The sequence below is a fragment of the Sander lucioperca genome, chromosome 7, assembly GCF_008315115.2.
Source record: "Sander lucioperca isolate FBNREF2018 chromosome 7, SLUC_FBN_1.2, whole genome shotgun sequence".
Lineage (NCBI taxonomy): Eukaryota > Metazoa > Chordata > Actinopteri > Perciformes > Percidae > Sander > Sander lucioperca.
In genome coordinates this window covers 250119-265323 of record NC_050179.1, presented here as the reverse complement: position 1 = coordinate 265323, position 15205 = coordinate 250119, and the positions used below count along the sequence as shown (strand labels likewise).

The 15205-nt window shown below is 45.3% G+C and overlaps 1 protein-coding gene across 1 annotated transcript; it reads right to left on the bottom strand.

Annotated features, from left to right (window-relative positions):
* Window positions 1–779: 779 nt before the first annotated feature.
* On the bottom strand, window positions 780–13127 carry LOC118495435. Its single transcript, XM_036003140.1, has 3 exons — window positions 12042–13127; window positions 1953–1969; window positions 780–994 (listed from the first exon to the last, which is right to left on the bottom strand). The coding sequence occupies exons 1-3, from the start codon at window positions 12605–12607 to the stop codon at window positions 780–782; spliced, it is 798 nt and encodes a 265-aa protein (XP_035859033.1). The 5' UTR covers window positions 12608–13127.
* Between the last annotated feature and the right edge of the window lie 2078 nt (window positions 13128–15205).

The following is a 15205-nucleotide window of genomic DNA, read 5'->3' as shown; positions in this document are numbered from 1 at the left end:
CTTTAAAAGTGTTGTAGTGGACCTGGAGATTAGTTTTTCGCCACCTGCGTTCTGCTTTTCGACACTCTCTTTTTTCTGTTCTTACCAGTATGGCATTTCTCCATGGAGATCTTTTCTTATCAGAGACAGTTTTTACCTTAATGGGAGCAATGGCATCAATAACATTTGTAATTTTACAATTGAAATTGTCTACAAGCTCAGTGACTGAGACCCCAGTGAGGGTGGGTGTGGACGAGAAAAGCTGAATGAATGTTTCACTGGTGTTGTCAGTGATATACAAGAGCGGTCATCGAAGACCCTGGACGGCTGGATGTCAGCCGAGACTCTGGATGGCTGGACGTCTGCGAAGGTTCTGGAAAGCTGCACGTCAGCGGAGGTTCTGGAAGGCTGCACGTCAGCGGAGGTTCTGGAAGGCTGCTAGTCAGCCGGGGTTCAGAGAGGCTGCTAGCCCTCCGGGATTCTGGGAGGCTGCTAGCCAACCGGGATTCTGGGAAGCTGCTAGCCAGCTGGGACTCTGGAGCACTGAATAGCTCGGGGAGACAGGACAGCCTGGGAACACTAGAAGGCTCAGGGACACTAGAAGACTCGGGGACACTAGGAAGCTTGGGAACACTAGAAAACTCGAAAACGCTAGAAAACTCGGAAACACTAGAAAACTCAGGAAAACTAGAAAACTCGGGAACACTAGGAAACTCGGGAACACTAGGAAACTCGGGAACACTAATCAACTCTGACTTGGGGCCGCTGGACAGCACGGGCTTGGGGCCGCTGCACAACACCTAGGGCTCCGGTCCGCTGCACAACACCGAGGGCTCCGGTCTGCTGCACAGTACCGAGGGCTCTGGAGGACTGTTCATCAGCTGAAGCTCTGGAAGGCGGGACCGTTGAGGCTCTGGAAAGCTGCACATCAGCTGGAGTTCTGGGCCGCTGCACTTCAGCTGGGGTTCTGGAACACTGGTCAGCTCATGCTCAGGTACACTGGTCGGCTCAGGCTCTAGCGGATTGACAGGCCGCAGATTAACTCTCTGGCCGCCACCGAACCTCCATGAGGTACTTGGCAAAAATGGGGTTCTTCTCATGCAGCCCACGAAAGAAATTAATCATATATTCCCCATCAGAGTCCAGGGGGTGAAAATGTGGTTCAAAATCAAAAACTGCTGGGTCCACACTTGGTGGGAGCATTCTGTTACGATTTGCTGAGGGATAGACAGAGCTTGGACCCAAATGCAGGTAAAAAGGAGTTTATTGAACAAAAACTTTCAACTAAGAGTGTCCAGAGTTTGGCAGGCAGGCAAACACAAAATAATCCCAAAAGGCTAGAAGACCAGGAAGGAAAAAACACTAGAGACTAGCCACGACGACAGCACACAACACATGACACGACACGACTCTCAACACCGAACAGAAGTAATGCTCCCACACACGTAAAGGAAAAACACATAGACTAAATACACAGAGTAAATGAGGGAACAAGCAACAGGTGACACTAGACTGGGGAACAGGTGAAACACATAAGACAATCACAAGGGCGGGAAAACCAAAAGACAGGAAGTAAACATGACAAGACTAGGGAGAAAAGACTGTAGTAGCCATTCTTTAACCATTTATTTTGTTTGAATTTATGATAATGATGTTTTGCCTATTCTTCTTAAGTTGTGCCCTCTACAGGTCAGAAGATATTAAATAGGAAGTTGACGGGGGTGGAGGTGTGGCTGACGGGGAGCGCACAGCTTTTTGACCTTGCTTCAGGAACCGCTGCTCCTTTAGTTAAAAATATCCAGTCTGCCTTATAATTTATTTATAAGATAAAGGATCCGTACTATTTTTCGTGTTGGAATAAAAGACCATCTACTGATGCAACAATACTCTCTTGGATGTTTTTCTTTGGTTTATTGGAACAAAACAAGCGTCAAAGATTTCCCCAGTCAACACCAAGGTGACAAAGAACAAACTCAGGACAAAATAGTCACTACAAAGAAAATAAAAATAAAACAGGAAATGGGAAAACCAACAGAAAACATGAAACCAACTAAACAAAGAAACTTGACACAGTGACTAAACGTGACAATCTGGTCTCATCATGTCATCATTCTGGGTTTGGGAACTGCTGCTTGTTGTTGGTGTTGGGATCTTCTTTTTGGGTTTTGATATTTACATTTTAATGTTCTTTTATTCAGCCCTTTGGTCAGATTAATGTGTGTCTAAATGTGTTCTAGAAGTCAACTTTACTTACTGGAAGTTAACTTAAGAAACATTTTACAGACCCAGAGATGTGTTGATTATAATAATTAATCAGAAATCACAATCAGAACGAGTTGTATAGTTCATTAATAATGTTTATTATACAGACGATAGATTATAGATATAGACCAAGATATAATAACACGTTTATAACACTGACAACGCTGCAAGATACAACTATTATAAATGCATTAAAGACAATTCATATTCCTTCATATATAATATACAACATCACATAATCTTTAGATTTAAAATACAACATCTGGAACACACACACACACACACACACACACACACACACACACACACACACACACACACACACACACAGTCAAGAAAAGATCAACTAACTCAATATATATACAATATTATATATATATATATATATATATATATATATAAAACATTATCTACATATATACACAACATACTAATACAGACAATAAGGGAACATCTGCACCCTGTCAGCATCAAAGGTTAACTTCTAACATTGAAAACTTATTTAATATTATTATTATAATAATCATTGGGTATTTATGTCTTATTTCCCATCATTTCTGTTTGTTGTTTTTGTATTTTGTGTTCTAGTTTAAATGTTTTCTCTGCATGAATGTGTCCCATCCCTTGTTTTAAAGCCAGTGTATACCAGGCTGTTTTAAAGCCAATGATGAAATGATCATATATGCATATTAAGTGTGTGTGTGAGCTGAAAGCTGCGCTCCTCTCCGTGTCCTCAGGTTCACAGCGACTACAGCAGCACAGAGCATCAGCAGCAGGACACTGAGCACTGAGCATCGCACTTTGAAGAAGGTGGAGTAAATTCCAAAGGGCTCCATGTACACTAACACAGTTCTCTCTGTTGATTCACACTGATAATCATTATCAAAAACTACACACCAGTACTCTCCTGCGTCTCTCACTGAGATATTAGAGATAACCAGGCTCCAATTATCACGGTACCTGTTCACTCTGCTCATTCTCTGGTCAGACTCTACACTAAAGATTCTTCCCTCTGTTCGATTCGACTTGATAAACCAAGCATGGTCCCCTACCCTTTCCCCAATCTCTGCATCTGAGAGTGACTTCTTCTCCCTCTGAGAAGAGCTCTACAGCAGGGGGGGCAAATTTGGGACACACCACCAGCTTATACTGTTGCCATCTCATAGAGGCTTCACAGGAGTACAGACCTGAGTGATTTAACATCAGAGATGAAAACACCAGCGAGTAGTTTTGGTCTACTGAAGGAACAGTCTGGTTTAGTTGTCCTAGGTCAAAGGAGATCAGACTAGACCAAAGTGGGGGCTGTTCATCAGTGGAGTCAGTGATAGTGCACGGCAACACAGCGGTCTCTCCCACTGAGCGGTAGATCATCTCATACAACGGTAGTCTCAACTCTACAGAGTAACTGCTAACACACTGCTGTTGGTTCATGACCAGACAGTTGTAGTTTGTAAGGTCTGTTGCTCTGACGTTGGAAACATGAAGAGCTGATGTGTTTGTCACCACTTGGTATCTTCCTCTAACATTGTCCATCACTGATGTCGTATTGTCCCCAAAAACTCTGCTCCATGTTTCATAATCATATCTAGAGTCCCGTTTGATCCACTGGACATCCAGATTATCAGCTGCTTCCTCACATGGCAGGTCCACTGGTTCTCCAACTCTCGCTGTGATATATATCCGATCTCTTGAAGTAGTACAAACAGTAATAGTGATGTTGTTGTCATGCGTCACGTTGCCCTCAGTCCAACACTCCTCTCGGTACGGGCCGGAGTCTGAATGGGTCAGGTTGAGGATGGTGTAAGAAGAAGGATCCACATCGCTGTCAAGTCGTTGTTTCAGGTGTTCAGGTACTGAGGAGCTGTTGGACCAGAGGTCAGAGGTGTTCCACAGGACAAGCTTCTCCTCACCAACAGATCTGGAGATCAGGCAGGAGTTGGTGTTCTCGGGGAGCTTGAAGGTGTAAGGGTGTCCTTTCTGTCGGATGATGACCCGTTCTTGTGCATGGATGTTGTTGATGAGAGCAAACAGCAGGAAGGAGAGCTCTGTGACTGCAGCCATTCTGCTCCGAGGTCGACAAACACTGACACCACTCAGCTCATATACGCTCTACACCAACCCTCATCAGCAGCTGCTCTTTATCTGGTACACACATGACTTCTTTATCTCATCATCATCAGAAACTTTGCAGCATCAGCTCTCTATCCAGTAATCACCATCCTTTACGTGACTCTAAAACCACAGACGCTGACGTGTCTTCACACCTTCAGAGACGAGAGGAAACATCAGAGATAAGAGAGAGGGGGGGCAGGGGGGTGTTTCTGTGTGAGAATTTGTATGTGTGCATGTCTTTACTTTGTACTTTTAAATGCACATGACAATACACTTGAACTTATTATAGTCCTTTTCTGCCTGTTTAGGTATTAGAGTTTCCTAAAGGACTCATTAAAGGAGCGCTCTAGATTTAGGGGGACTCGCCCGGAGCGAGACCAACTCCACCGGACCAACTCCAACGTTCCCCTAACGTTCTTCTTTACATTCCCTAACTTTTAAAAAACTTTAACAACCATGGTACCAACAATTTAAAAATATATATAATAATCTAAATCAGTTTTATTGGCCATATAGACACATACTGTACAATAGAGACAACAATATACATATAGTAGAGATGTACCGACAGACCAGAATTGGCCAGTTTTCACGTGCTCGGCCATGACCGGCGACCGGCAGGTCAGTCTGACATATGGTGATTTCATGCTGGTCAACGCTCCAATTAACTGACAACATAAGTTATACCAGTTACAGTTCTCAAGGACGCACACACACACGGACGCCACAGCACGGACGCCACAGCACGGACCCCACAGCACGCTCTCTTTCTCCTTTCTCTCAACTTCTCCGGCGTGTGTGGCGCGTACCCGCTCGCGGTGTGAAGCGTGTGTCGGCGCTATTCTCCACATGTAGGAACCTCATGAATTAACCTGCAACATGTCAGCTGTTTGGGAATTCTTCAGCGTGTGTGCAGAAGATAACAAGTTTGCAATATGCAACACCTGCAAGGAGAAAGTAGGGCATGGAGGGACGACACCAAAAACCAACATCACATTTCTTTAGTTGGATATTGGATGTGAAAAGAATGAAATGGTTCTAACATTGCTCTTTAGATGTGTGTGAATGTCCCACACCAGGAGTAATTTATGTAGTTCTATTATATAGTGATCCATTATCTGTTCAACACATGTTGAAAGATTAAAAAAAATATTTGTGTGTTCTGTAAAGGGGTTAGAAAAAATGAAATCGGTATCGGCTGGCCTAACGCAAAGAAAATCGGAAATCGGAATCGGCCTAGAAAGTTGTAATCGGTGCATCTCTACTATATAGGCACATAATATACAAAAAATACAACTATACAAATAACACATAATATCAATACAAGTACACATGGAGTAGAGTAAAGTAATAGTGTAAATGTAGTGTGCAAGATGCATATTGGAATGATAAAGTATGTAATGTGTAGGTGAATGGCCAAAGAGAGGATGACTCCACTTATCAGCAGTTCAGGAGAGTGATGGCAGTGGGAAAGAAGCTGTTCTTGTGTCTGGTTGTTTGTGTGTGCAGGGATCTGTAGGGCCTGCCAGAGGGGACGAGGCAGGAGGATGGCAGCAGTGTAGAAAATGGCCAATAGCTCTTTTGGTAGGCCATGTTTCTGCAGTTGCCGTAGGAAGTACTGTACATCCTCTGCTGAGCCTTCTTAAGGATGGCGTTGATGTTGGACTCCCACTTCAGGTCCTGGGAAATGATGGAGCCCAGAAACTTGAATGAGTCCACCTTTGACACTGGGCTGTTGGATATTGTGAGGGGAGGGGGGGGCAGCACTGTGGGGTCCTCCACGTCTGCTGCAGTCAGCGCGGGGAAGTTTTTCTGGGAGGCCGCTAGAGTAGAAGTCAAAATGAAGCAAAGTTACAAGTCAAATTAAAACCTCTTATCAGCCAAGCTAAGCATAATACTGATGTAAACAATAAGATAACACCTGCCTGTTATAACCCTGCAGATTGTCAGGTTCTGAAAGGCCTTCTTTGTCTTTCTACCCTGCAGGCTATACGGTGTTAGAACGTCATTGGTTGCCACTTGCAGTAGCACGCGACGGATGGCAGAACCTCCGGTCGAACCTCCAAGGGTTGTCAGGAAAAGTTGCTGTAAGACATAGAAATACAAATTACACATGAAGAACAAAGTGGAGAGCTTGTACAATCTCATTTTGTAAGAGAAGTCAGTTCAGTTATAATGATATTTGAATTTATGCAATTATATAGTGTTATCTTAGGGCATGGTAGGGCAGGACTATGGCCACTTAATTACCATTTTGTTGACCGAGAGTCATGTTGAACTCCTGCTGCTCGGTGATGGTCGAGAGCAGAAGACACCTCTTGCAAATGTGTTAACCCTTTCTCATTGGATGGACACATCCCCCCCCCCCATGCAAGAAGGCAAATTTGTCAACAAATGTAACTGGCATGAAAGCTACGTAGAGTAATAGGCTACAATGACCAGCAATGGTACACTGATTCACTGATTCACACTGAGTGCTGTATTTAGTATTTTGTTGTCCACTGTGTAATGGTTGACTGGAAGAGCTCATACACTTGTTTGCAAGTTGTGTTGTTTGAAGGCAAAATTTTCTTTTGCTGCATATTTTAAATTTTTTGGCACGGTTAGAGCCTTTTACAAACAAAATGTGTCATTTTGACCATGAGTGCCTCTGTTTAGGCCTGTGTGTGAACTGTTTTGAAAGATGTGGAGTTTGAGTTGACTGCTGCATCAAAGCAATCAAGAAAAACTGTAATACATGCTGGGAGAATGCCTTGAGGTTCAGTGGCTCAGGGCTATGTCTACCGAAGTCTCTACGGTGAATTCGTGAAGTGCAGTGAGTAGCTGTCGGTCCAATCACAATCTAGTCTCATCTACCATCTACCAACCAGATAGTGCTGTGGGCGGGACATGAAGTGAGACTCAGTGGTGAGTGAAACGGGAGCAGAGGGAGAGACTCAGAGCTGTAGCTGAGACAAAGTACAACACCTTTTATTTCATAATCCCAAAAGGCTTGAAGACCAGGAAGCAAAAAACACAAGAGACTAGCCACGACGACAGCACACAACACATGACACGACACGACTCTCAACACCGAACAGAAGTAATGCTCCCACACACGTAAAGGAAAAACACATAGACTAAATACACAGAGTAAATGAGGGAACAAGCAACAGGTGACACTAGGCTGGGGAACAGGTGAAACACATAAGACAATCACAAGGGCGGGAAAACCAAAAGACAGGAAGTAAACCAGACAAGACTACGGAGAAAAGACAGACTTCAAAATAAAACAGGAAATGGGACAACCAACAGAAAACATGAAACCAACTAAACAAAGAAACTTGACACAGTGACTAAACGTGACAGTACCCCTCCCTCAATGGACGGCTACCAGACGGCCCTTAAAAAATTAAACAAAAAAATTGTCCACAGAATAGGGCAAAAAGGCCCAGGGAGGGCGGAGGGGGTACGGAGGAGGAACGAACAAAAGTCAACCCACGGAAGGGTCAACAGGGTTAGGGAACTGAGGTTTGTGGGAACTCAGGAACCGAGAACAGTGGGGCTTGGGGACCGAATTGCTGTGGCCAGCTAGGCACGGGGTCCGGGGCTGCAGACAGCAGCGAAGGCGGAACCCCTCTGGCGGCCGAGCAGGACAGCGAAGACTCTCAGGAAGACGACGGCGAAGGCGGAGACCTTCTGGAGGCTGAGCAGGACGGCGAAGGCGAAGACTCTCTGGAGGTTGAGCAGGACAGCGAAGGCGGAGTCCCTCGGGAGGACGGACAGAACCGTGAAGACTCTCTAGAGGTCTGCGATGAAGACAAAAACCCTCTGGAGACCGTCGGCGACGAAGGCGATGTCTGCGAAGGCGAAACCCCTCTGAAGACCGAGCAGGTTGGCGGCGAAGGCAATACCCCTCTGGAGACTGGCAGCGAAGGCAATATCCCTCTGGCAGCCGGCGGCGAAGGCGAAACCCCTCTGAAGGCCGAGCAGGTCGGCGACGAAGATGAATCCCCTCTGGAGGCCGTCGGCGAAGGCGAATCCCTTCTGAAGACCGGCGGCGAAGGTGAATCCCTTCTGAAGGCTGGCGGCGAAGGCGAATCCCCTCTGAAGGACGTCTGCGAAGGCAAATCCCTTCTGAAGACCAGGCAGGCTGAGTAGGTGAAGGGGCAGCTGGGCTGAAGACAGGCGACAGGTCAGCTGGGCTGAAGACAGGCGACGGGTCAGCTGGCCTGAAGACAGGCGACGGGTCAGCTGGGCTGAAGACAGGCGACGGGTCAGCTGAGCCAGTGTCCGCCAAAAAGGCAACAGGATCAGTAACAGATAACAAGGCAAGAGGGTCAGGAGTCGGCCGGACCACCGACAAAACACGGGCAGCAGGAGTCGGCCGAGACCACCGACAAAACACGGGGACAGGAGTCTCTGGGAAGCTGGGCAACGGCAAAGTCTCTGAGGCGCCACACAGCACAGTCTCTAAGGCGCCACACGGCACAGTCTCTGAGGCGCCACACGGCACAGACTCACACGGCACAGTCTCATGATCGTCCGTAAACGAACATTCAGGGAGAGCGGTCGATGTAGACTTTAGAAGGTCAGTCGACGTAGACTCTGGGAGGTCAGTCGACGTAGAGTCTGGGAGGTCAGCCGACGTAGAGTCTGGGAGGTCAGCCGACGTAGAGTCTGGGAGGTCAGCCGATGCAGACTCCGTTAGAACGGTCATCGAAGACTCTGGACGACTGGAAGACTCCTGAAGAGCTGTCATCGAAGACTCTGGACGACTGGAAGACTCTAGAAGAGCTGTCATCGAAGACTCTGGACGACTGGAAGACTCTTGAAGAGCGGTCATGTCAGCCGAGACTCTGGACGGCTGGACGTCTGCGGAGGTTCTGGAAAGCTGCACGTCAGCGGAGGTTCTGGAAGGCTGCTAGTCAGCCGGGGTTCAGAGAGGCTGCTAGCCAGCCGGGATTCTGGGAGGCTGCTAGCCAACCGGGATTCTGGGAAGCTGCTAGCCAGCTGGGACTCTGGGGCACTGAATAGCTCGGGGAGACAGGACAGCCTGGGAACACTAGAAGGCTCAGGGACACTAGAAGACTCGGGGACACTAGGAAGCTTGGGAACACTAGAAAACTCGAAAACACTAGAAAACTCGGAAACACTAGAAAACTCGAAAACTCGAAAACACTAGAAAACTTGGAAACACTAGAAAACTCGAAAACACTAGAAAACTCGGAAACACTAGAAAACTCGGAAACACTAGAAAACTTGGAAACACTAGAAAACTCGAAAACACTAGAAAACTCGGAAACACTAGAAAACTCAGGAACACTAGAAAACTCGGGAACACTAGAAAACTCAAGAACACTAGAAAACTCGGGAACACTAGGAAACTCGGGAACACTAATCAACTCTGACTTGGGGCCGCTGGACAGCACGGGCTTGGGGCCGCTGCACAACACCGAGGGCTCCGGTCCGCTGCACAATACCGAGGGCTCTGGAGGACTGTTCATCAGCTGAAGCTCTGGAAGGCGGGTCCGTTGAGGCTCTGGAAAGCTGCACATCAGCTGGAGTTCTGGGCCGCTGCACTTCAGCTGGGGTTCTGGAACACTGGTCAGCTCATGCTCAGGTACACTGGTCGGCTCAGGCTCTAGCGGATTGACAGGCTCGGAGTATGGAAGGTCAAACTCTCTGGCCGCCACCGAACCTCCATGAGGTACTTGGCAAAAATGGGGTTCTTCTCATGCAGCCCACGAAAGAAATTAATCATATATTCCCCATCAGAGTCCAGGGGGTGAAAATGTGGTTCAAAATCAAAAACTGCTGGGTCCACACTTGGTGGGAGCATTCTGTTACGATTTGCTGAGGGATAGACAGAGCTTGGACCCAAATGCAGGTAAAAAGGAGTTTATTGAACAAAAACTTACAACTAAGAGTGTCCAGAGGTTGGCAGGCAGGCAAACACAAAATAATCCCAAAAGGCTTGAAGACCAGGAAGGAAAAAACACAAGAGATTAGCCACGACGACAGCACACAACACGACTCTCAACACCGAACAGAAGTAATGCTCCCACACACGTAAAGGAAAAACACATAGACTAAATACACAGAGTAAATGAGGGAACAAGCAACAGGTGACACTAGGCTGGGGAACAGGTGAAACACATAAGACAATCACAAGGGCGGGAAAACCAAAAGACAGGAAGTAAACCAGACAAGACTAGGGAGAAAAGACTGTAGTAGCCATTCTTTAACCATTTATTTTGTTTGAATTTATGATAATGATGTTTTGCCTATTCTTCTTAAGTTGTGCCCTCTACAGGTCAGAAGATATTAAATAGGAAGGTGACGGGGGTGGAGGTGTGGCTGACGGGGAGCGCACAGCTTTTTGACCTTGCTACAGGAACCGCTGCTCCTTTAGTTAAAAATATCCAGTCTGCTTTATAATTTATTTATAAGATAAAGGATCCGTACTATTTTTCGTGTTGGAATAAAAGACCATCTACTGACGCAACAATACTCTCTTGGATGTTTTTCTTTGGTTTATTGGAACAAAACAAGCGTCAAAGATTTCCCCAGTCAACACCAAGGTGACAAAGAACAAACTCAGGACAAAATAGTCAATACAAAGACAGACTTCAAAATAAAACAGGAAATGGGAAAACCAACAGAAAACATGAAACCAACTAAACAAAAAAACTTGACACAGTGACTAAACGTGACAATCTGGTCTCATCATGTCATCATTCTGGGTTTGGGAACTGCTGCTTGTTGTTGGTGTTGGGATCTTCTTTTTGGGTTTTGATATTTACATTTTAATGTTCTTTTATTCAGCCCTTTGGTCAGATTAATGTGTGTCTAAATGTGTTCTAGAAGTCAACTTTACTTACTGGAAGTTAACTTAAGAAACATTTTACAGACCCAGAGATATGTTGATTATAATAATTAATCAGAAATCACAATCAGAACGAGTTGTATAGTTCATTAATAATGTTTATTATACAGACGATAGATTATAGATAGAGACACACACACACACACACACACACACACACACAGTCAAGAAAAAATCAACTAACTCAATATATATACAATATTATATATATATATATATATATATATATAAATATAAACATAATCTACATATATACACAACATACTAATACAGACAATAAGGGAACATCTGCACCCTGTCAGCATCAAAGGTTAACTTCTAACATTGAAAACTTATTTAATATTATTATATTAATAATCATTGGGTATTTATGTCTTATTTCCCATCATTTCTGTTTGTTGTTTTTGTCTTTTGTGTTCTAGTTTAAATGTTTTCTCTGCATGAATGTGTCCCATCCCTTGTTTTAAAGCCAGTGTATACCAGGCTGTATTAAAGCCAGTGTATACCAGGCTGTATTAAAGCCAATGATGAAATGATCATATATGCATATTAAGTGTGTGTGTGAGCTGAAAGCTGCGCTCCTCTCCGTGTCCTCAGGTTCACAGCGACTACAGCAGCACAGAGCATCAGCAGCAGGACACTGAGCACTGAGCATCGCACTTTGAAGAAGGTGGAGTAAATCCCAAAGGGCTCCATGTACACTAACACAGTTCTCTCTGTTGACACACACTGATAATCTCGGTCAATAACTGCACACCAGTACTCTCCTGCATCTCCCACTGAGATATTAGAGATAACCAGACTCCCATTATCACGGTACCAGCTCACTCTGCTCATTCTCTTAGACCTTACACTAAAGATTCTTCCCTCTGTTCGGTGTGACTTGATAAACCAAACATGCCCCCCACCCTTTCTCCAATCTCTGCATCTGAGAGTGACTTCTTCTCCCTCTGAGAAGAGCTCTACAGCAGGGGGGCCAAATTTGGGGCACACCACCAGATAATAATCTTGAAATATCATAGAGGCTTTACAGTAGTACCAACCTGAGTGATTTAACATTAGAGATGAAAACACCAGCGAGTAGTTTTGGTCTACTGAAGGAACAGTCTGGTTTAGTAGTTCTAGGTCAGTGGAGAACCGATTAAACCAACGTGGGGACTGTTCATCAGTGGAGTCAGCGATAGTGCACGACAACGCAGCGGTCTCTCCCACTGAGCGGTAGATTACCTCAGACTGTAGGATCAACCATACAATGTAACTGCTAACACACTGCTGTTGTTTCATCACCAGACAGTTGTACTCTGTAAAGTCTGTTTTTGTGACGTTGGAAACATGAAGAGCTGATGTGTTTGTCACCACTTGGTATCTTCCTCTAACATTGTCCATCACTGATGTCGTATTGTCCCCAAAAACTCTGCTCCATGTTCCTTGCTCATATCTAGAGTCCCGTTTGAGCCACTGGACATCCAGATTATCAGCTGCTCCCTCACATGGCAGGTCCACTGTTTCTCCAAGTCTCACTTCGATATCGCGCCAATCTATTGAAGTACAAATAGTAATAGTGATGTTGTTGTCATGCGTCACGTTGCCCTCAGTCCAATACTCCTCTCGGTACGGGCCGGAGTCTGGAAGGGTCAGGTTGAGGATGGTGTAAGAAGAAGTATCCACATCGCTGTCAAGTCGTAGTTTCAGGTGTTCAGGTACTGAGGAGCTGTTGGACCAGAGGTCAGAGGTGTTCCACAGGACAAGCTTCTCCTCACCAACAGATCTGGAGATCAGGCAGGAGTTGGTGTTCTCGGGGAGCTTGAAGGTGTAATTGGTCCTTTCCTCTTGGACGATGATCCATTCTTGTGCATGGATGTTGTTGATGAGAGCAAACAGCAGGAAGGAGAGCTCTGTGACTGCAGCCATTCTGCTCCGAGGTCGACAAACACTGACACCACTCAGCTCATATACGCTCTACACCAACCCTCATCAGCAGCTGCTCTTTATCTGGTACACACAAGACTTCTTTATCTCATCACCATCAGAAACTTTCCATCATCAGCTGTCTGTCCAGTAATCAACATCCTTTACGTGACTCTAAAACCACAGACGCTGACGTGTCTTCACACCTTCTTCAGAGACGAGAGGAAACATCAGAGATAAGAGAGAGAGGTGTTTCTGTGTGAGAATTTGTATGTGTGCATGTCTTTACTTTGTACTTTTAAATGCACATGACAATACACTTGAACTTATTATGGTCTGTTTCTGCCTGTTTAGGTATTAGAGTTTCCTAAAGGACTCATTAAAGGAGCGCTCTAGATTTAGGGGGACTCGCCCGGAGCGAGACCAACTCCACCGGACCAACTCCAACGTTCCCCTAACGTTCTTTTTACATTCCCTAACTTTTAAAAATCTTTAACAACCATGGTACCAACAATTTAAAAATATATATAATAATCTAAATCAGTTTTATTGGCCATATAGACACATACTGTACAATAGAGACAACAATATACATATAGTAGAGATGCACCGATAGACCGGCCGGTGACCAGAATTGGCCGGTTTTCACGTGCTCGGCCATGACCGGCGACCAGCAGGTCTGTCTGATGCTGATTTCATGCTGGTCAACGCACCAATTAACTGACAACATAAGTTATACCAGTTACAGTTCTCAAGGACGCACGCACACACGGACGCCACAGCACGGACGCCACAGCATGGACGCCAAAGCACGGACGCCACAGCACGCTCTCTTTCTCCTTTCTCTCAACTTCTCCGCCGTGTGTGGCGCGTACCCGCTCGCGGTGTGAAGCGCGTGGCGCCGCTATTCTTGAACATGTAGGGAACCTCGTGAATTAACCTGCAACATGTCAGCTGTTTGGGAATTCTTCAGCGTGTGTGCAGAAGATAACAAGTTTGCAATATGCAACACCTGCAAGGAGAAAGTAGGGCGTGGAGGGACGACACCAAAAACCTAAATCACATTTCTTTAGTTGATATTGGATGTGAAAAGGAGGAAATGGTTCTAACATTGTACTTCAGATATGTGTTAATGTCCTACACCAGGAGTAATTTATATAGTTCTATTATATAGTGATCCATTATCTGTTCAAAACATGTTCTATTAAAGAAAAGATTGAAAAAAAATATTTGTGTGTTCTGTAAAGGGGTTAGAAAAAATGAAATCGGTATCGGCTGGTCTAACTCAAAGAAAATCGGAAATCGGAATCGGCCTAGAAAGTTGTAATCGGTGCATCTCTAACATATAGGCACATAATAAACAAAAAATACAACTATACAAATAACACATAATATCAATACAAGTACACATGGAGTAGAGTAAAGTAGTAGTGTAAATGTAGTGTGCAAGATGCATATTGGAATGATAAAGTATGTAATGTGTAGGTGAATGGCCAAAGAGGGGATGACCCCACTTATCAGCAGTTCAGGAGAGTGATGGCAGTGGGAAAGAAGCTGTTCTTGTGTCTGGTTGTTTGTGTGTGCAGGGATCAGTAGGGCCTGCCAGAGGGGACGAGGCAGGAGGATGGCAGCAGTGTAGAAGATGGCCAATAGCTCTTGTGGTAGGCCATGCTTCTGCAGTTGCCGTAGGAAGTACTGTACATCCTCTGCTGAGCCTTTTTAAAGATGGCGTTGATGTTGGACTCCCACTTCAGGTCCTGGGAAATGATGGAGCCCAGAAACTTGAATGAGTCCACCTTTGACACTGGGCTGTTGGATATTGTGAGGGGAGGGGGGGGGGGCACTGTGGGGTCCTCCACGTCTGCTGCAGTCAGCGCGGGGAAGTTTTTCTGGGAGGCCGCTAGAGTAGAAGTAGAAGTCAAAATGAAGCAAAGTTACAAGTCAAATTAAAACCTCTTATCAGCCAAGCTAAGCATAATACTGATGTAACAATAAGATAACACCTGCCTGTTATAACCCTGCAGATTGTCAGGTCCTGGAAGGCCTTCTTTGTCTTTCTACCCTGCAGGCTATACA

Coding starts and splice junctions, on each gene's coding strand:
- LOC118495435 (XM_036003140.1), bottom strand. CDS start 12,607: ATGGACAATGTTAGAGGAAGATACCAAGTGGTGACAAACACATCAGCT.